Raw genomic sequence first — 22,293 nt, 5'->3', positions numbered from 1 at the left:
AGTACCAATTGTGGGTAAGAATGCAGAGAAAATGGATCTCTCATACACTGGTGATGGGAATGTAAAATGGTACAGCCATTCTAGAAAATAGTTTGGCAGTTCCTTACAAGCAAAATGTACATTTACCATATGATCAAGTAATTGCACTCTTGGTCATTCATCTCAGATAAACAAAAACTTAGGTCTAGGCCAGGCATGGTGGCTCATGCCTATAATCCCTGTATTTTGGGAGGCCAAGGCAGGCAGATCACTTGAGGTCAGGGGTTCGAAAACAGCCTAGCCAACGTGGCAAAACTCCATCTGTACTAAAAGTAAAAAAAGTAGCTGGGTGTGGTGGCACACACTTGTAATCCCAGGTATTCGGGAGGCTGAAGCAGGAGAATCGCTTGAATCCAGAGGCGGAGGTTGCAGTGAGCTAGATCATGCCACTGCACTCCAGCCTGGGTGACAGAGCAACACTCCATCCCAACAAAAACAAAAACATACAAAAAACTTGTGTCTATGTAAAAAACCTGTACATAAGGCTGGGCGTGGTGGCTCACGGCTATAATCCCAGCACTTTGGGAGACCAAGCGGGGAGGACTGCTTGAGCCCAAGAGTTCGAGACCAGCCTGGGTAACATGGTAAGACCTGATTTATTAAATAAATAAATTTTTTTATTTGAGATGGCATCTTGGTCCTCACCCAGGCTGGAGTGCAGTGGCGCAATCTCTACTCACTGCAACCTACTCCTCCTGGGTGCAAGCAATTCTCTTGCCTCAGCCTCCTAAGTAGCTGGGATTACAGGCGCCCACCACCACACTCAGCTGATTTTTGTAATTTTAAATAAATAAATAAATAAATGAATACATAAATACATAAATAAAAATACAAATCTGTACATGAATGTTAATAGGAGCTTTATCTGAAATAGTCCTGAACTAGAAAAAACCCAAATGTCCTTCAATAGGTGATGCTAAAATGAATCCGTGTCTGTACCATGGAATATTACTCAGTAATAAAAAGGAACAAACTATTGATATCTACAACTTGTATGGCTCCACAGGTGGCTATGCTGAGTAAAATAAGTAAATAAGCTACACACTAGATGATTCTATTCATATAACATTGTAGAATTGGGAAATCTTATATTTAGTGATCAAAATGATGGTTGCCACAGTCTAGGGGTCTTGGGGGTGGGAAGGTAGTTCTGACTTCATAAAAGGGTGGCACGAGGGAGATCTTTGTGGCGCTGCAATAGTTGCGGGTCTTCATTCTGGCAGTAGTTACAGAAATGTACAGACACATACAAAACTATGGAAATACCCCTGTCTCCCCCACACAATGTACCAAGTCAATTTCTGGTTTTGATACTGTAACATAGATACTTGAAATGTAATCATCGGGGGAATGGGCTTAAGGGTACAAAATACCTCTGTGGGCTGGGCACGGTGGCTCACGCCTGTAATCCCAGCACTTTGGGAGGCCAAGGTGGGCGGATCACAAGGTCAGGAGATCGAGACCACGGTGAAACCCCGTCTCTACTAAAAATACAAAACATTAGCCAGGCGTGGTGGTGGCGCTTGTAGTCCCAGCTACTCGGGAGGCTGAGGCAGGAGAAGGGCGTGAACCCAGGAGGCGGAGCTTGCAGTGCAGCCGAGATCGCGCCACTGCACTCCAGCCTGGGCGACAGAGCGAGACTCTGTCTCAAAAAAAAAAAAACAAAAAAAAACCTCTGTGTACTATCTTTGCAACTTCTTGTGAATTTACAATTATTTCTAAATAAAAAGTTTAAGTTTTTTAAAATCTGTTTTTGTTCAAGTAAGGTAGCACTTTTCAGAGAAAGGTTTGGAAAAGGTGAAATCCAACTTTCTTTTTTTTTTTTTTTTTTTTTTTTTTTTGAGACGGAGTCTCGCTCTGTCACCCAGGCTGGAGTGCAGTGGCCGGATCTCAGCTCACTGCAATGGAAAAGGTGAAATCCAACTTTCTTAGAAGCTCTGCACTACCACTTAGTTGTATTTTAAAACTAAGCAAACTTTGGTTTTGTTCATGTATCACATAGCAGAAGATCAAGATAAGGCCAATTAAAAGTATATAATCAACTTTGTAATATGGTGAATTCACAATTTCCTTTTTATGGAAGCATTAGCTGATGTGATTTTAAGAGGGCTAGAAAACACGCTAAGGAAAGCTAACGCAACATCTCCCTTGTGAAATAAATTTTAAAATGCTCATTGTTTTTTCTTTTTGTATGTGTACACATTTAGTTTTATTGTAACAAAGCAACTTGTACACTTTTAACCCTTAAAACTGAGCATGAGCTTTCGTTTCCAGTGAAACAAAATTTAAAACTAAACAGCAACAAAATTACAATCGAGAATGTCAATTCCAAATAAGATCCTAGGGGTTCTGCTGATTCTCCCACTGAGTGGCAGGGCTCAAGTCATCATTAGGAGATAATTTATTTTAAAAGTGTCATCTTACGCAAGGATGTCTATCAAACATCACAATTAAACATGCCAAAGGAGAAGCCATGTTGTAAAATGTCCACTGAACCCATCCAAACATCTCAGACCCATTCTTTGCTGAATTCTAGAATCCCATTTTAAAAAAGTTTTTCTTTCTTTTTTTAAACAAGAGAAAGTAGACAGAAAGATGTTGGTAAATGCTAACTGTCCATATTCACTAGAGACCCAGTGTACTCTCCGAGCCCAACATACAGAGCCAGCAGGAAGAAAGCTAGAATTGAAGGCTCTGCTACGCAGGGGCCTAGAGCCCTCCAGCTTCCAGCAGAGCGAAGGAGGTAGGTTTTTCTTTTTTTCCACAGAGCTGGGTGGTGGTGATTCCATACAGTTTTTGCTCAGACAGGCAAGGGATAAAAATGAATTTCGAACAGAAAGCGTTAGAGCCTCTTTTCCCATTGTATTCTGCTCAAGGTATTTCCCCCAAAATAAGTTGAGAACCAGAGTGTAAAGAAACCTCAAGAACAGGGAGACTGAGCACAAGTAGGGGGCGGGGGGGAAAGACTGCAACTTGCTCCCAGGGACTGGAGAAAATGTAAAAAAAAAAAAAAAAAAAAAAAAAAAGGAAGGCTGGAATCCATCAGTGTTCTATTACTCATCTCCTTCATCCTCCTCTCCTTCCTCCCCTTCATCATCATCTTGGCTCATGTTTATTTCCTAAAATTATCTTGGGCCGGGTGTGGTGGCTCATGCCTGTAATCCCAGCACTGGGGAGGCCGAGGCGGGTGGATCACCTGAGGTCAAGAGTTCGAGACCAGCCTGGCTAACAGAGTGAAACCCCGTCTCTACTAAAAAGACAAAAATCAGCCCGGTGCGGTGGCGGGCGCCTGTAATCCCAGCTACTGGGGAGGCTGAGGCGGGAGAATCGCTTGAATCCGGGGGCGGAGGTTGCAGTGAGCCGAGATTGCGCCACAGCACTCCAGCCTGGGAGATAGAGCCAGACTCCAAATCCAAAAAAATACAAAAGTATTTTTGGCTTTTCATTCACTTTGACTTAATATAGTTAAACACATACCCTCCAAAGAGACATTCATTTCTGGGTGGGTTAAATGCTACCTATTGCAAAACAATTTTAAACTGGTTTACATTAGTTAAAAATAAATAAATAAATAAATAAATAAATAAATAAATAAAAGGACAAAGCAGTCCCTGCAGACTAAGCTGCCGCTGCCCGAATAAGATAAGCTAAATCGGCTCCTAAAATTTAAAAAGTCTTCCTTTCATCATGCCCCCTGGAAGGTAGCTATCAACATTTTAGGGTTTAGTATAAAGTCGAAGATGCTCAGAAACATTAAGCCAAGTGTCCTTACTGTGCCACCGAAAGGCTAAAGGGAGTCAGCTTTTAACAAACGTTTAACGGAGTAGGTCCCAGAGTCCAAATTGGATTTCATCGACTGTTAAAGGTTTCGGGTCTCAGCTGCTGGCACAACGAACCTTCCCAAGACCTTGAGGACTGGCAGCCGACCCGCCACCCAGGAGAGCGGAAATGCGGAGAGACGCCGGACGCCCCCGCTCGGGGATAAGACGCCGACCGCCCGACGCTCTGGCCTGCTAGGTCTCGACTCGGTAGCCGGAAGTCCTCTAGCGTTCGCCTTTAGGAAGCGGAAGTAAGAGGGCGGCCGGCAGCCGGGCAATTGCTTTGCGAGACTGGGTGTTGAGCCGAGCCGCGGGAAAGGCGCGTGTCGGCTTCTCACTGGCGCAGCCTGCACCGCCGCTGCAGCCCCGCCCCGCCCTGGCGTTGTCCCTGGCCCTGTGGCGGACTAACCACGGCCCGGGCATAGGCGGCAAGGGAGACGCGAGCGGTGCGTGTGCCGCGGCTGCGCTGCCGGTGACAGGTACTCAGGGGTGGCGTGAGGAGGCCTCATGGATGGAGAGAGGATTTGGAGCGCAAGGCGACCCTGTGCCCCCGTCACATTGAGCTTTCGCCTCTACCGTGACTCAGTTTCCCCTCTGGTGTCCCATCCCTTCCCCTATTCGCGAGCGCCCTGAGTTGCCCTCAGTGGTGGTCTTGGCAAGGTATCGCTTCCGCGGGGGTGGCGGCTGGCTCTGTTCAGAGATCTTGAACCTTTTCTGAAGAGCTTTGGATCCTTGTGCCCAAGTGCAGAAGGAAGTGGGGGAAGTGTCCTACCATGAATTTAGACCAAGCTTGATCCTCAGTGAGTTGAGAACCAGCACTTTGCTGGACCCTGATTGCAGAACGACGTGCCTTTTAAAATAGATTTCTATTTTTCCTAAAATGAATTCGGGTTGATGTGCCTTGGTTGCTGTTTTCGTTTAATACTGTGATCTGTTGGCTGGAAATTGGATGATCCGGTTTCACTTTTAGTGTGGGACCTGCCAGATTGAGATCTGCAGCGTCGCCAATAACTTATAGATATGAACTGTTTTTGTTCCTTGGCCAGAATCTGCAGTTGTTTTGCATTTCTTGCCAGATTTGAGAAGGAGCATATTTTGTTCGTTTGAAGTCCTGGGGTCTTTTGCCTTATTGTGCCACACTAACTGTTTCGGAAACATTCACTGATGCACTTGCCAGCCAATTTTAGTGTAAAGTGCGCTCTTTCTTTCAATAATCTTACACTTGCAAGCGTTTGAAGACAGCACCAAAAAACTTGGAATGATTGTAGCCTTTCACTTTGCTTTTTTTTTTTTTTTGAAGCAAGTCGAATTTAGCAACACTTGACTTCCTTTTGATAAACTTAGCTGAAGCTTATTTTTAAAAAATTCTTATTTATTTTTTTGTAGAGACGAGGTCTTGTTATGTCCCAGTCTGATCTTGAACTCCTGGCCACATGAAACTTATTAAAGGAAGTGAGCATAATACTCGTATAGTAGCATAGCACATTTATAATGCACATTGAACTTCAGGGGAATATATTAAACTATGAAGAAAATTCTTTTAGAATTTTCCTGCAGCTGTCTGTGAGCATTTTCTTTTTTAAGTTTCCCTGTAACAATACAAGACAATGTGATAATTTTCTTTTTTCTTTTTTTTTTTTGAGATGGAGTTTCGCTCTTGTCTTCTAGGCTGGAGTGCAATAATGAGGCGATCTCGGCTCACTACAACCTCTGCCTCCGCGGTTCAAGTGAATCTCATGCCTCTGCCTCCCAAGTAGCTGGGATTACAGGCACGTGCCACCACGCCCAGCAAATTTTTTGTATTTTTTGTAAAGATGGGGTTTCACCATGTTGGCCAGGCTGGCCTCGAATTCTTGACCTCAGGTGATCCACCCGCCTTGGCCTCCCAAAGTGCTAAGATTGTAGCAGGACAAGCCACAGACAAAACCCCTCAGACACCGAGTTAAAGAAGGAAAGGTTTTATTTGGCCGGGAGCTTTGGCAAGACTCACATCTCCAACAATGGAGCTCCCCAAGTGAGCAATTCCTGTCCCACTTTAAGGGGGTCCGCGTGAGAGGATCGTGATCGATTGAACAAGCAAGGGGTATGTGACTGGGGGCTGCATGCTCCAGTAAGAACAGAAGAGAACAGGACAGGGATTTTCACAGTGCTTTTCTATAGAATGTCAGTAATCTATAGATAACATAACCCATTAGGTCAGGGGTCGATCTTTAACTACCAGGCCCAGGGTGTGGTGCGGGGCTGTCTGCTTGTGGATTTCTTTTCTGCATTTTAGTTTTTACTTCTTTCTTTGGAGGCAGAAATTGGGCATAAGACAATATGAGGGGTGATCCCCTCCCTTAGGATTACAGGTGTGAACCACCACGCCCGGCCTGATGTGATCATTTTCATATCAGATGTATAATAACCACTTCTAGCTGAAATTAGATTTATGTGGTTCACAGGAAATGGCTTTGCTAATAGATACATAGTAAATGTGTGTTATGCTTAATAATTTGAGAAGTTAATTTGTTTCTTTAAAAGGATACTTCCTAATATTTTTCCTTGCTACTATCTCATATATAGAATCTCAGATGGCCGTGTATAAACTTGCAGATGGCATTTTTTTTTTTTTTGAGACAGCTGTCACCCAGGCTGGAGTGCAGTGGCACGTTCTTGGCGCACTACAGCTTCTGCACCCTCCAGGCTCAAGCGACCACCATGCCTGGCTACTTTTTGGTATTTTTAGTAGAGACGGGGTCTCATTATGTCTCCCAGGCTGGTCTTGAACTCCTGAGCTCAAGCGATCCATCCACCTGCTTTGGCCTCCCACAGTGCTGGGATTACAGGTGTGAGCCACCCTGCTGGGCCTGCATATTGTTTTTTAAGAGTCTGTTTTTTTTTTTTTTTTAACTAAAAAAAACTATTATTTTAGTTTAAAAACGGGAAAAGAAAAAGTTGGTGATGACTTAGAATTTTCATGCCTCTCCTGTTTTCCAAAAAGGGTAAAGGATTTTTTTTTTTTTTTTTTTTTTGAGATAGGATCTCACTGCCCAGTGTGCAGTGGTGCTGTTCCTGCTCATTGCAGCTTTAAGCAATCCTCTGATTTCAGCCTCCCAAGTAACTAGGACCATAGGCGTGTGCTACCCTGCCCTGGTAATTTTTTTTTTTTTTTTTTTTTGAGACGGAGTCTCACTCTGTCGCCCAGGCTGGAGCGCAGTGGCCGGATCTCAGCTCACTGCAAGCTCCGCCTCCTGGGTTCACGCCATTCTCCTGCCTCAGCCTCCTGAGTAGCTGGGACTACAGGCGCCCGCCACCGCGCCCAGCTAGTTTTTTGTATTTTTTGTAGAGACGGGGTTTCACTGTGTTAGCCAGGATGGTCTTGATCTCCTGACCTCGTGATCCGCCCGTCTTGGCCTCCCAAAGTGCTGGGATTACAGGCTGCCCTGGTAATTTTTAAATTTTTTTGTAGAGATGGGATCCGTGTCGCTCAGGCTGGTCTTGAACTGACCTCCAGCAATCCTCCTGGGTTGACCTCCCTAAATGCTGGGATTATAGGTGTGAGCCACCATGCCTGGCACATAATATTTATTAATATTCCCTATATTTTACTGCAGATAAATAAGCAAGAGATAGTGTTTTAATTTTTTTATTTTTATTTTTTGTTCGTGAGACAGAGTCTTGCCCTGTGCCCAGGCTGGAGTATAGTGGCATGATCTTGCTCGTTGCAACCTCCACCTCCTGGCCTCAGGCGATCCTCCCCGCTCAGCCTCCTACAGATGGTTGTTGATAGTTGGGCCTAGAACTTGTTAAAGAGTGTTTTCTGTTTATTCATCATGCTGCAAGTATAATGCCTATGATCATGCAACACCACATGGCACATTCTGATGGCCATTATCTCAGACTGTTTTGTCTTTATAAGCAACATTTAAGGACCCCTAGGGTCAGAGTGATAAGGGAGCCTATAAAATGAAGACATACTCAAACCAGAGACCGCTCCTCTTCCCGTTCCTCTTCCCCTTCTCCTCCTCCTCCTTCTTTCTTCTTTCCTCCTCCTCCTGTCCCGCTGTCCTCCTGTCCCGCTTTCCTCCTATCCCGCTCTGTTGCCCAGATGCAGCATGGACCTCCTGGGCCCAAGCTATCTTTCCACCTCAGCCTCCCAAGTAGCTGGGACCATAGGTGCATGCCACCATGCCTGGCTGATTTATTAATTTTTTTTTGTTTCAAAAGAAGCTGGCAGTGCCTAAACTTAAAATGCTTCTAAAAGCCACTTTTCTATTTGGTGTAGTTTATTTTGCTTTTGCCCATCGTTCTTCAGAGATATTGTGTGTTATATGAAGCAGGATGTTAACACAAATGATGCTTTTTATAAAAGGAAGGTATTGACTGGTCCCCAATGTGGACGGCCTCCCTCAATGATAGATTTTATAAGCAGTACGAAGGAACTGGGATGAGACGGAAGTGAACCTTAGCAGAGCGAACATCCTGAAGCCAAGGACAGGTTAGTGCTTCCCACATAGTCATCCCCCTTTAGCTCTCATTCAAATGGGTAGAGCTTGGATACTGACTTTTCTGTGGCTCAGGGGAGGTCTGATTAGGGTTCTGTTAGGTGGACTTTTGGGATGAAAATCAGAGACATCTGCAGCTGGACACCTTTTTCTGAAATTGTCTGGATGCTGTCTGTGAGGATCTTGACAGGCTTGGAGCGGCTACTGAGGGAGTCAGGAGGCCTGCATTCTGTGGCCATCCACTTTGCCAGTGACCCCAGATCCCTCATTTTGTGGATGGGGACAGTTGGCTTGGCAAGCCACTAAAATTTTACATTTATTTCAGAACCTGTCTGAGTTTACATTTGAGACCCGTTATGTTCGTTTCCTAGGGCTACCACAACAAAGTATCACAAACTGGGTGCCTTAGAACAACAGACATTTACTGTCTCACAGGGCTAGAAATCCTTAATCAAAGTTTCACAGGACCATGTTCCCGCTGAACTCTTCTTAGGAGAATCTGTCTTTGACTCTTCAGCTTCTGGTAGTTTCAGGCATTCCTTAGTTTACAGTATAATTTTAGTGTGTGCCTCTCTCTTCCCCTGGTGCTTCCCTGGGTCTCTACATAGTTGTCCCTCTGTGCTGTCTATCTCTGTCCAGATTTGTCCTCTTTATAACGTCAGTCATTGAATTAGTGCCCACCTAATAACCTTGTTTTAACTGATGACCTCTGTAAAGACTGTATTTACAAATAAGTTGACATTACGAGGTACTGGGGGAGAGGATTTCCATATCTTTTTTGGGGGACACAGTTCAACCCTTAATATCCATCATTTATATTTTCATCTATCTCAGCTTTGCTTTCCTGCTTTATAAAGAATGGTTGTGTGCAAGCTGGGGTGCCACCAACTGATTTTTATACCCCTGTATAGTGTAGATTCCTTGGGAAATGAAGCAGAGCCTTTGTAGGAAAGAATGTAATAACCTAAATGCCTTCAGTTACAGTATCAGTCACTCAGCAAATATCTGTTGGACTAGCTAGATATTAAGTGCTATTATATGTCAGAAGCATTTCTGTTTTGCTAACTTATGTTATTTTGTGTCTCCAAGTATTAGCATTGTTATTTTGTGTCTCCAAGTATGAGGTTAAAATTACTTTGTAGCAGGCCGGGCGTGGTGGCTTATGCCTGTAAGCCCAGCACTTTGGGAGGCTGAGGCCTGCAGATCGCGAGGTCAGGACTTTGAGACCAGCCTGGCCAACATGGTGAAACCCTGTCTCTACTAAAGATACAAAAAATTAGCAGGGTGTGGTGGTGCATGCCTGTAATCCCAGCTACTCGGGAGTCTGAGGCAGGAGAATTGCTTGACCCTGGGAGGGGGAGGTTGCATGAGCCGAGATCGCACCACTGCACTCCAGCTTGGGCGACAGAGTGAGACTCCGTCTCAAAAAAAAAATTTCCTCGTAGCAAAACTTTTTTTCTTTTTTTCCTTTTAGGAGTTTGCTATAAAATGGGAGTTCTGATTGTACTCACTGTTCTGTGGCTGTTCCCCTCAGTAAAGGCCGACTCAAAAGCCATTACAACCTCTCTTACAACAAAATGGTTTTCCACTCCATTGTTGTTAGAAGCCAGGTAAGAGAACGTTTTTTTCCCCTCCACGTATTTGAGTATAAATATAGGCTCTGACAGTGAACATTCAGGAGCTTTTTAAGCAGTGAGATTATCATCAAATGCATTTATGAAGAGCCTCTTTCAGTGTGCACTGTGGTATGTACTGTACAAAGGCTGTTAGGGCATAGCATCATTCAGTAGGACAAGGGCTATGTGGGTTTATAGAGATATGTAGAACTTTAGACAAATAACTGTTGGATAAGTTAGTATGTTACTTTCCAAAAAGCATAACAAGGGAAGACAGAGTTGTGTTTATTTATTTATTTATTTTTGGAGACCGGTCTCGCTCTGTTTCCCAGGCTGGAGTGCAGTGATGAGATCTTGGCTCACTGTGACGTCCGCCTCCTGGGTTCAAGGGATTCTCATGCCTCTGCCTCCCGAGTAGCTGGGATTACAGAAATGCTCCACCACACCCTGCTATTCTTTGTATTTTTAGTAGAGATGGGGTTTCACCATGTTGGCCAGGCTGGTCTTGAACTCCTCAGTCTCATGTGATCTGCCCACTTTGGCCTCCCAAAGTGCTGGGATTACAAATGTGAGCCACTGTGCCTGCACAGTTGTATTCCAATTTTCTCCTTATTTGAAGGAAGTTTTAAGAGGTGATTGATAAAAGGAAAAGAAGAGGGCTTAGCAACGTGGGGGAAAGAGGACTTATTTCCCATAAGAACCTGGAAGAAGGCTGGGTGCAGTGACTCACGCCTGTAATCCCAACAGTTTGGAAGGACAAGGTGGGTTGATCACCTGAGGTCAGGAGTTCGAGACTAGCCTGTCAACAATTAGCTGTGTGTGCTGGCGCGTGCCTGAGCATCAGATTAGGAGATTATGCCCATGCAGTTCAATCTTTCTTTTTTTTTTTTTTTTTTTGAGACGGAGTCTTGCTCTGTCGCCCAGGCTGGAGTGCAGTGGTCGGATCTCGGCTCACTGCAAGCTCCGCCTCCCGGGTTTACGCCATTCTCCTGCCTCAGCCTCCGGAGTAGCTGGGACTACAGACGCCCGCCACCTCGCCTGGCTAGTTTTTTGTATTTTTTAGTAGAGACGGGGTTTCACCGTGTTAACCAGGATGGTCTCGATCTCCTGACCTCGTGATCTGCCCGTCTCGGCCTCCCAAAGTGCTGGGATTACAGGCGTGAGCCACCGCGCCTGGCCAAGATTTACTATCACTTTCTGATTCATTTTGTAAAATTAACTGTAACAGTTGTTTTTGTGAGTCTGTTTAACATTCTTTTTTTTTTTTTTTGAGGCGGAGTCTCACTCTGTCGCCCAGGCTGGAGTGCAGTGGCGCAATCTTGGCTCACTGCAAGCTCCACCTCCTGGGTTCACGCCATTCTCCTGTCTCAGCCTCCCAAATAGCTGGGACTACAGGCGCCCGCCACCATGCCCGGCTAATTTTTTGTATTTTTAGTAGAGACGGGGTTTCACCGTGTTGGCAAGGATGGTCTTGATCTCCTGACCTCGTGATCCGCCCGCCTCAGCCTCCCAAAGTGCAGGGATTATAGGCGTGAGCCACCACGCCCGGCCAACATTCTTTTTTTAAGATGGAGTTTGCTCTTGTTGCCCAGGCTGGAGTGCAACGGCGTGATCTTGGCTCACCGCAACCTCCGCCTCCCAGGTTCAAGCTATTCTCCTGCCTCAGCCTCCTGAGTAGCTGGAATTACATGCATGCACCACCACACCTGGCTAATTTTGTAATTTTTTTTTTAGTAGAGATGGGGTTTCTCTATGTTGGTCAGGCTGATCTGGAACTCCCCACCTCAGGTGATCCCCCCTCCTTGGCCTCCCAAAGTGCTGGGATTACAGGTGTGAGCCACCGTGCCCGGCCTCTGTTTAACATTCTTACCCCGAATTACATTTCGTTACTTTCACTTTTATTTACACTAACTTCTTGATATTTGTACATTCTTGATCATTGTACTAGAAGATTCCTATGGCATAAAACTATGGAGTTTTGAGAAAGAATGCTAAATTTGCCAGCCCTAATTGCTCAATATTTTCAGTTTCTTTGGTCACTGTGAGGTGAACAGGGTATACTGTTTTCTTCATCAACTTGCTTATCACAAACATTTCCCCCTTTCATGATATCCCTGGTCATTTGCCATTTTGTTTTATTTTTATTTTTATTAATTTTTTTCCTTGGCATGTGAAGTAAGAGCTACATTTGCCATTTTGGTTTACTATTTTTAGGCCCCTTCTCCTGTGGCTGTTTGTATACAGTTTGCCAAGGTAATACGACATGTAGGCAACTCATAGAAATGAACTATGCTTATTTGAATCCACTTAGTATTCACCTCCAGAGCTAGCAGAGCCCACTATTCTTCATTCTTATGTCTGTGGGAGACCCTGATGAAGGATCCAGGTACTCTGTCCATCTGGTTAAGGATGAAGGGTCAGAATCTTTTACTACACTTTATGGCATGCGGCCACCACAGATCTTTTGCCTTCCTTGCATCTATCCCTCAGGGACTAAAAATATTCCTGTTGTGTATTTTTAGATTGGACCTGATGTTTGTGAAGGAGTTGTAGCTTTGTGGTTGTCAATGAAGTGATACTTATCTTTAATTGAAGTAAAACACTAAGTGTGTTTTCTGTAGCTGTAGCTACAGAAATATTACATAAGCAGGTATTATTAAAATCAAAACTAATAATCATTTATTGAGTGCTAAATTTTGTAATGACCCAGAATGTAGCATGATAGAAGTATAAATTAAATGGACACGAATTTATATTCCAGCTTTTCCATTGACTCACTCTATGTCTGTAAGCAAGTTAGTAGCATCTCTGAATTACAGCTTATTTACTTGAAAAACGGTTATATCTGAGGGTGGCTGTGTGGATTTGAGGACACAAGTAAATATGCCAAGCTTAGTGACCGTCACGTCATAGACCCTCCTTAAATATTAGTTTCTTCTCTCCTTCTAGTTCTACATAGAAGGAAGACCAATGCTGATCTCCCACAATAGCTTTGGAAATCTAAGAAAACAAGTTGCTACCCTATTTGTACTATCTTGTGGGCATTCATTCTGGTTGTTTGTAGCTTTTTTTGTGTTGTAGATTAAAAACTTGTCCTAGATTATGGCATTTCAAAACATTTACATATGGAGAGAATGGTATAATGTACTCTCTCTGCACCCATCACCCTGTTTTAACAATTATCAATTTAAGTACAATAACCACCATCACCACCACCTTCTCTCCTCCCGCACTAGAATATTTTAAAGCAAATCCCAGACATCATATAATTTGTAAAATCATGATTTTTGGGGGGAGGGGGAGGGAGTTTCACTCTTGTTGCCCGGGTTGGAGTTTAATGGCATGATCTCGGCTCACTGCAGTCTCCCCTTCCTGGGTTCAAGTGATTCTCCTGCCTCAGCCTCCTGAGTAGCTGGGATTACAGGCGCCCGCCACCACCCTCGACTAATTTTTTCTATTTTTAGTGGAGATGGGGTTTCACCATGTTGGCCAGACTGGTCTCGAACTCCTGACCTCAGATGTTCCACCTCTGCCTCCCAAAGTGCTGGGATTACAGGTGTGAACCACCGCGCCCGGCCTGTAAAATCATAATTTATACTCGGTGGAATAAGTGTTAGATAAGAAGCTAAAAAAACAAAAAGCAACAAACATATGCTTTTAAAAAAGGCAGCATTTCTTTTTATTTTATTTTATTTTTTTTTTGAGACAGAGTCTCGCTCTGTCGCCCAGGCTGGAGTGCAGTGGCCGGATCTCAGCTCACTGCAAGCTTCGCCTCCTGGGTTTACGCCATTCTCCTGCCTCAGCCTCCCGAGTAGCTGGGACTACAGGCGCCCGCCACCTCGCCCAGCTAGTTTTTTTTGTATTTTTTAGTAGAGACGGGGTTTCACCGTGTTCGCCAGGATGGTCTCGATCTCCTGACCTCGTGATCCGCCCGTCTCGGCCTCCCAAAGTGCTGGGATTACAGGCTTGAGCCACCGCGCCCGGCCTTGGCAGCATTTCTTTAATAATATCTTGTATTGTTCTTCTCTCCCCTGGGTTGTTTCAGTGGATCTAGTAAGCAATATTAGGACTGTTCCAAGTTTAGACCTTGTAAGACTTATGTAGGCAGTGGGGTGAAAAGAATGTATGTTTTAAGAAGCTTCCCTGTAATTGTATGAAAAGCATGTATTTGTGTGTGGCCTTTACTGGGAGAGTCTTCGCCTGATTGAATCTTAGTTTTCACCACACTGGTGAGTGTGTCACCTTCCCCCTCTCTGCTTATCTTGTGAATGTGCCTTTAATTAATTAATTTAGTGTTTATTTGCACATCCTGGTGTATCTGTCTTAGTACTTGTTTTCTTAGACTATAAGCTATGCTAAGCTTGGTGTGGTGTCTATGTCAGTTACTAGAAAGCCTAGAAAAATACTACTCTCAAGGAGGCATTAAGAAATTTAATATATTATGATAATGAGTATTTTCAGAAACCTATTTTTAGAGAAGCTGTGCATCACCAGGAAATGTGTCTTATTTTTCCCATATTTCTGTGTCTAGCTGTGGAGTAGAGTGAGATTGTACACCTCAGTGTTGACAAGTAATGGGAAGGTCTTCCTTTGGCTAGGTAAGCTGAGATCCAGATCTGTAGTTTGCTTTAAGACAGTGAAAGATCACTACTGCATTAGTATTATGGCTCAGAGGAGAAGAGAAGCAGTTGACATGAGTCATTCAATTACTACATGCATTTCCTTTTAGGGGTTTTAGACTCTTGAATGAAGGGAAATTTAGATTGGCCATTATTTTAGTAGTGTAAAGTTGAAAAAAAATTAAGATGGCATTAAGTTCTTGGATCTGATTTTGTTAGATCAGTGCTAATTTTAAACTAAGTTTGGTGATCTTGAAAATTTGGATTTAGGGGTGTTAAAAGATTACAACATGCTGCCTTTAGTCTCCCAGAAATTTTTCTGTGGTTCATATTTTACTGTGGGAGAACTTTAGGCGAAACATATTTTTTGTTCTTTGTAAGGCCTTTCAGAAAATAAGTAAACAGAACTAATACTAGAATCATCAGTTCCTAGTTCTGCTTCCACTACTCATAGTATTTTTGTCAGTGGGGTTTCATAAGCTTTCTTTATATTGAGACTTCCCTTTTATGTTTTTATTATTCCAAGTTTCTTAAGAAATAGCTATTGGGTGAAAAAGTTCATAGGCTAAGTTACTAATAACTAATATGCTGGTAGGACTTGCTTATCATTAAAAACATATTATACATAAAGGAGTATTATGTATTATAGATTAAAAGTCAAACTACGGACATTTGGAAACTTCAAAACTTATTTTTACTCTCTTTAGTCATATAGCTTATATTAGAAAATTTTATTAAGTTGTTTTATTTCTGATCTTTTCTCCCAGTGAGTTTTTAGCAGAAGACAGTCAAGAGAAATTTTGGAATTTTGTAGAAGCCAGTCAAAATATTGGATCATCAGATCATCACGGTAAAATTGAAGCAAACTCCTCTTTGACTTTGGTGTCTGGGAATATATTAGGAGAAAATGGCCTCTGTGTAGTATGTGTGGCATGGCCGTTAGTGGAAAACATTGTTGTCTTTAATGATTGGAGTTATGATCGTGGTCAGGAAGAGCCAACACAACACAAATAATTAGTTTTGAAGCAGTTTATAACTTTGGCTATAAGTGGTACCTTTGTTTTTTTCCCCTTTTGTTTTTGTTCTGTCATGATCTTTTATTGAAATGCTATGTGAATATTTTGTGGAAGTACATTTCATTTTAAGTCATTCAGTATTAATAACCATCTAATCTGATTCACTGTTTTTTTTTGTGTTATGAACTAATTACACAACTGATCTATTATCTATTAAGTTCATTGTCGTTAAGTTAGTATCATCCAGAATGTTTTCCACTATGCCTGCCAGCCACCCACAACTTGAGTGTTAAGGTGTCAAATTAATGATTATCCTGTAAAACCTCATTTACAGTTTTTATGATGTGCTTTCACATTTTTTAAACTTAGTATAAGCTATATAGGGTGTAAACATTAATAGTTGGAGATGCTGATATGTGAGTAGTTAAAACCTTGAATATTAATTTACATTGACAGATACAGGTTATTATTATTTTTTTAATTACTATTTTTTGAGGCGAAGTCTTGCTTTGTTTCCAAGCTGGAGTGCGGTGGCGTGATCTGGGCTCACTGCAACTTCCATCTCCCAGGTTCAATCATTTCTCCTGGTTCCAAGTTGCTGGGATTACAGGCATTCGCCACTACACCTGGCTAATTTTTGTATTTTTAGTAGAGATGGGGTTTCCCCATGTTGGCCAGGCTGGTCTCGAACTTTTGACCTCAAGTGATCCACCCGCCTCAGCCTCCCGAAGTGCCGGTATTACAGGCATGAGCCACCTTACCTGGCCAGATACAGGTTCTTACAGAATAGGAACTGTTTCAAAATTGTGTGATTGCTGTTGATGTTAATGGGTTGGTTTTTTTTCTTCTTTTAAAATTATTTAATTAAAAAAAAAAAATACAATGGAGTTGAGGTCTGTCCCATTGTGTTGCCCAGGCTGGTCTCAAACTTCTGGGCTCAAGTGATCCTCCCAGCACAGCCTCCGAAAGTTCTGGGATTATAGGCATGAACCCCTGTACCTGGCCTGTATTGATTTTTTAACTTTTTAATTTTTTATTAAAATAATACATATTTTAAAAGTTGTCTGAATCTTTTTGTTTTGTTTTTATTTTATTTCACTTTTTTCACTCGGTGTGATCTATCCAAATATTTATTTTATTTAATTTATTATTATTTTTTATTTGGGCTAATTAAAAATTTTTTTTTTGTAGAGACAGGGTCTTGTGTGTTGCCCAGGCTGGTCTTGAACTCCTGAGACTCAAGCGATCCTCCTGCCTTGGCATTCCAAAGTGCTGGGATTACAGGCGTGAGTGACTGCACCCAGCTAGATTTTATTTATTTTTATTTTATTTTATTTAATTTATTTTTTTGAGACAGAGTCTCGCTCTGTCACCAGGCTGGACTGCAGTGGCGTGATCTCGACTCACTGCAATCTCTGCCTCTTGAGCTCAAGCCATTCTCCTGCATCAGCCTCCTGAGTAGCTGGGATTACAAGTGCCCACCATTGCGCCCAGCTAATTTTTGTATTTTTAGCAGAGATGGGGTTTTGCCATGTTGGCCACGCTGGTCTCAAACTCCTGACGTCAGGCAGTCCACCCGCCTCAGCCTCCCAAAGTACTAGGATTACAGGTGTGAGCCACCAAGCCTGGCCTATTTTGATTTTGGAAACAGAGTCTGGCTCTGGAGGCTGGAGTGCAGTGGTGTGATCATAGCTCACTACAATCTTGAACTCCTGAGCTCAAGCAGTCTTCGTGCTTCATCTTCCTTAGTAGCTGGTGTTATAGGTGCGTGTAGCTAGGCCTGCCTAAGTTTTAAATTTTGTTAAGATGGGTCTTGCTATGTTGCACTTGCTGGTCTCAAACTCCTGACCTCAAGGCATCCCTGTCCCCGCCTCCCACCTTGGCCTCCTAAAGTGATGGGATTACAGGGGTGGGCCACCATGCCCAGCCTGAATCTTTTTTTTTTTGGCAATATAGATATGTAAATATTTTAAACAAGCATCTGTAAGTTTTACTAATTTCAAGGCAACTAGAATTAAGTTATCAAAAAATACTTTATTTTTAAGATTTTATAGAACAAATTTATCAAAGTGGGTTTATAATCAAATTTGAACTTTGACATTTAAAATGACATTTTTTCAGTAAAAATGATAATACATATTCATTAAAGCTATAGGAGTATGAATTCTATGAACAACATAAAAGCGTGTTAAACATTTTATTTGTTTGAAATATTATTTATATTCCTGCCACCCAAGATTGACACCATTAACATTCTGGCATCATTTTGAGATATTTCTTATCTATTTTTTACGTAGAGGATGCTATTGCAGTATAGAACCTTTTATATTCTGCCTCATAAAATGTTAATATTTGTATTTTCTTTTTAAAATGGAACATTTTATTTTCTTTCTTTATTTTTTGAGACAGAGTCTCCTCTTGCTCAGGCTGCAGTGCAGTGGCGCGATCTTAGCTCACTGCAACCTCTGCCTCCCGGATTCAAGTGATTTTCCTGCCTCAGCTGGGATTACAGGCGCTTGCCACCTCCCATGGCTAATTTTTATATTTTTAGTAGAGATGGGGTTTCACCATGTTGGCCAGGCTGGTCTAGAACTCCTGACCTCAGGTGATCCACCCACCTCCCCCTTCCAAAGTGCTGGGATTACAGCATGAGCCACCGTGCCCTGCCTATTTTTATTTTTTAAAAAAGAGACGCACTATGTTACCAGGACTGATCTCTTGAGCTCCTGGGCTCGAATAATCCTCCTGCCTCACCCTCCTAAAGTTTTGGGATTACAAGCGTAAGCCAGTGTGCTTGTCCTTTAAAATGCAAAATTTAAGTTTTTGTGCATGGATAACATGTGATTCCCAAGTCAAAGCTATATAAAAGGTTATATGCAAATAACCTTTATATTTATATTTATAAAAATTTGAAATAATCACATTTGAACTTCGACATTTAAGATGACATTTTTTCAGTAAAAATTATTTGTGCCGGGCGCGGTGGCTCAAGCCTATAATCCCAGCACTTTGGAAGGCCCAGACGGGCGGATCACGAGGTCAGAAGATGGCGACCATCCTGGCTAACACAGTGAAACCCCGTCTCTACTAAAAAAATACAAAAAAAAACTAGCCAGGCGAGGTGGTGGGCGCCTGTAGTCCCAGCTACTCGGGAGGCTGAGGCAGGAGAGTGGCGGGAACCCGGGAGGCAGAGCTTGCAGTGAGCTGAGATCAGGCCACTGCACTCCAGCCTGGGCGACAGAGCGAGACTCCGTCTCAAAAAAAAAAAAAAAAATTTTGTATATATATAAAAAAAAATTGTTTCCTCCTTGACCCTGTTCCTTCTGTTTCTTTCCTGCTTTTTATAACATTTTAAATTAATTTGTTTAGCCTTCAGTGTTTTTTACAACAAATATATACATATGTATTCTTATTTCTCATTCTTTCTCCTAGTTAAAAAAAAATAAGTTACTATGTACATTGTTTTGTGTCCTTGCTTTTCATTTATCCTGGGGATTTTTTCACGTTAGTATTTGGATTTTTTTTCTTTAAAATAATTTGGTCCAACTTTTTGTTTAAATGCTTCTTTTCAAACTTTAAAATGTCATCAGTATTCTTTAATACTGTAACTTCCTCATCACACTGCTCAGTTTTGTTTAGTTTTTGGAATAGTTACCATGTGCTAGGCATCATGGATATAAGGATAAATAGGTCATAGCCTCTGCCTCTGGGGACCAGAAGTCTAGGCGGGGTATAGATAGACAGTGAATAAATCATTTAGTAAATGATATGATAAGTGAAAGAGGCAAACAGAGAAGTGTTCTGGGATTGAGGAAGAGATGTAACTGGTCCATTGAAGCATGGGGTAGGGACTGTGGAGACTTCCTGGAGTAGGTGATTTCACAGCTGAATTATTTCTGAGGAAGTACGTAACTATCAGTCATCCAGGTACGTGGGAAAATAGTGGTCCAGGGGAGGGAATAGTTTGAAAGGGAAGAGGAGAGGAAGAGCCCAACTGCATTGTGTATTCCAGGGAATTTTAAGCATTTGATGAGAGTTCAAGACAATATACTGGTAAAACTTGCCATCACATACCTTTGTAACACAGCTTTGTGCTTCATGAGCTATCTTCTTTAGATTTCTCCAGTCATATGCAATTACTTTGGTTAATGTTCTTCCTTGACAGGTACTGATTATTCCTATTATCATGCAATACTGGAAGCTGCGTTTCAGTTTCTGTCACCTCTCCAGCAGAATTTGTTGAAATTTTGTCTGTCTCTTCGTTCCTACTCAGCTACGATCCAAGCCTTCCAGCAGGTGGGTCCCGTGCTCTTAAAGAACAGCATTTTATGTCACGGTGAATGGATGTCATGATGAATGGATGTCATGATGAATGGATAGACTGCAGCTGTCCTGGAATTGAATTACAGAGCTATCACTTTTTTGCCTGAAATTTTCTAGGATTTATGATTTAAAAAAAGAAATAATAAGCAAAATTGATGTTAAGTCTTCAACCCGCAGGTTTAAAAAAAATAAGAAAAAGAATATCGGTATGGAAAAGAGACAGCAATATTTTATTTATGCATTGTAGCCTGGGAGATGTAATCTTGTTAAACCAATGAACCAGCATCTAATCACAGCCTGTAGTTCTAAAAGCAGTTCACAGGAAATACAGGAGGCAAGAAATGTTTAGCATCACCACAGGGATGCAGTCAGGAAAATCAAGAATACAGGAATCGTTGTAGTAATCCAGTTTCTTCAATAAATAAATTATGGAAATTTCTATTGTAATTGAAAAGAAAAAGAGGGACAGAGAAACCTCAAGTTAAGAGAGACTTAAGGCCGGGCGTGGTGGCTCACGCCTGTAATCCCAGCACTTTGGAAGGCCAAATTCCAAAAGTTGGATCACGAGGTCAGGAGATCGAGACCATCCTGGCTAACATGGTGAAACCCCGTCTCTACTAAAAATATAAAAACTTAGCCAGGCCTGGTGGCAGGCGCCTGTAGTCCCAGCTACTCGGGAGGCTGAGGCAGAAGAATGGCGTGAACCCGGGAGGCGGAGCTTGCAGTGAGCCGAGGTCATGCCACCACACGCCAGCCTGAGCGACAGTGAGACTCCGTCTCAAAAAAAAAAAAAAAAAAAAAAAGAGAGAGAGACTTAAGAAGAGACAGTCAAAGGTGTCTTCACCAACTAGATATTTGATATAAAAGCAAAGTTGATTTTAAAATTATTTTTTATTATAAAATAAAACATAGAAAAACCACTCACAAAAAATATATAGTAATGGATTATTATAATGTGAACAGCCTTGTAATTTTCACCCAAGTCAAGAAGCAGGACTTGATCTGGTGCCATGGAAAGCCCTCCACGCACTGTGTCCTGACTGTGGCCACCTTTCGCCCTCTGAAACCAACCACCCTGTTAACTTCTGTTGGAATCACTTGCTGTGTTACTGTATTGTTGTATTGCCCAAGGATACATCGTCATAATATGAAGTGGTTTGTTTTTTATTTTTTCATTTTTCTTTATTTTGGGACAGAGTCTTGCCCTGTCGCCCAGGCTGGAGTGCAGTGGCGCAATCACAGCTCACTGCAACCTCCACCTCCTGGGTTTAAGTGACTCTCCTACCTCAGCTGGGGTAGCCTGCTACCACACCCAGCTAATTTTTGTATTTTTAGTAGAGACAGGGTTTTGCCATGTTGGCTAGGCTGGTGTCGAACTCCTGACCACAGGTGATCCACCCTGCCTCCGCCCCCCAAATTGCTGGGATTACAGGCGTGAGCCACTGTGGCTGGCCTGTTTTTGCGTTTATTGATTTTGTTTTTTTGAGACAGGGTCTTGTTCTGTTGCCCAGACTGGAGTGCAGTTCTGTGATTGTGGCTCACTGCAGCCTTAGCCTTTCAGGCTCAAGCAATCCTCCTACCTCAGCCTTCTCAGTAGCTGGGACTACAGGCGTATGCCACTGTGACTAACTAATTTTTTATTTATTTTATTTTTTGTAGAGATGGGGTCTCAATGCTGCCCAGGCTTAAGTGGCAGGCTTAACTGCCCAGGTTTGGGCTTAAGTGATCCTCCCACTCTGGCCTCCCAAAGTGCTGGGATTACAGGCACGAGCTACCACACTCAGCCACTTTCACCAATGTTGTCTTGTCATAATTTAATCACCTGTTTTGATTATACATGTCTTTATCTCATCCTTGGTTAGAACTTTAAAAAGTGTGTGTCTTCTGTGACAGATCGCAGCTGATGAACCTCCACCGGAAGGATGTAATTCGTTTTTTTCCGTGCATGGAAAGACGACTTGTGAATCTGATACCCTGGAGACTCTTCTACTGACAGCCTCTGAAAGGTAGATTGTGTGTTCCTTTGTTTTCATATCACGCATTTCCAGTGCTGCTTCTGTATGTCATCTACCTTCTGATTTTCTCCTCTGTTTTGTATCATTAGGTGTAATGGTTTAGAGTATGGCTTCTGGAACCAGACTGACTAGATTTGAATCTCAGCTCCGTCACTTAAAATCGTTTTGTGAAATGTGGCAAATCTCATTTCAAAATGGAGATAATACAAGTATTCAGTATTAACTGTTATTATTTAGTAATGACTGCATCTGAGCAATGACATGGGCTTTGTCATTAGCTTAGTAAGAAATACTGTGTGTGTTAAAGCCAGTGCCTGAAATAATGACTTTAATGATAATATCTCTCAGGATATTATTTGT

The 22,293-nt window shown here is 42.4% G+C and overlaps 1 protein-coding gene across 3 annotated transcripts in view; it reads left to right on the top strand.

Moving 5' to 3' along the window:
- Positions 1-4,132: 4,132 nt before the first annotated feature.
- LOC105492633 (UDP-glucose glycoprotein glucosyltransferase 1) overlaps positions 4,133-22,293 on the top strand; it is a 108,507-nt gene continuing 90,346 nt past the window's right edge. Inside the window, exons 1-6 of one of the 3 annotated variants that reach the window (XM_071072506.1) lie at positions 4,235-4,336; positions 8,212-8,337; positions 9,819-9,954; positions 15,347-15,429; positions 19,761-19,891; positions 21,812-21,924. In XM_071072506.1, the coding sequence (XP_070928607.1) occupies positions 9,833-9,954; positions 15,347-15,429; positions 19,761-19,891; positions 21,812-21,924 (449 nt within the window). In that variant the 5' untranslated portion in view covers positions 4,235-4,336; positions 8,212-8,337; positions 9,819-9,832. Of the gene's footprint in view, positions 4,337-8,211; positions 8,338-9,818; positions 9,955-15,346; positions 15,430-19,760; positions 19,892-21,811; positions 21,925-22,293 lie in introns of all 3 variants that reach the window. The other 2 variants (XM_071072508.1, XM_071072507.1) reach the window with 2 other exon arrangements.

The sequence above is a fragment of the Macaca nemestrina genome, chromosome 11, assembly GCF_043159975.1.
Source record: "Macaca nemestrina isolate mMacNem1 chromosome 11, mMacNem.hap1, whole genome shotgun sequence".
Lineage (NCBI taxonomy): Eukaryota > Metazoa > Chordata > Mammalia > Primates > Cercopithecidae > Macaca > Macaca nemestrina.
Note: the sequence above shows the minus strand (reverse complement) of the source record. Positions and strands in the feature narration are given on the sequence as shown.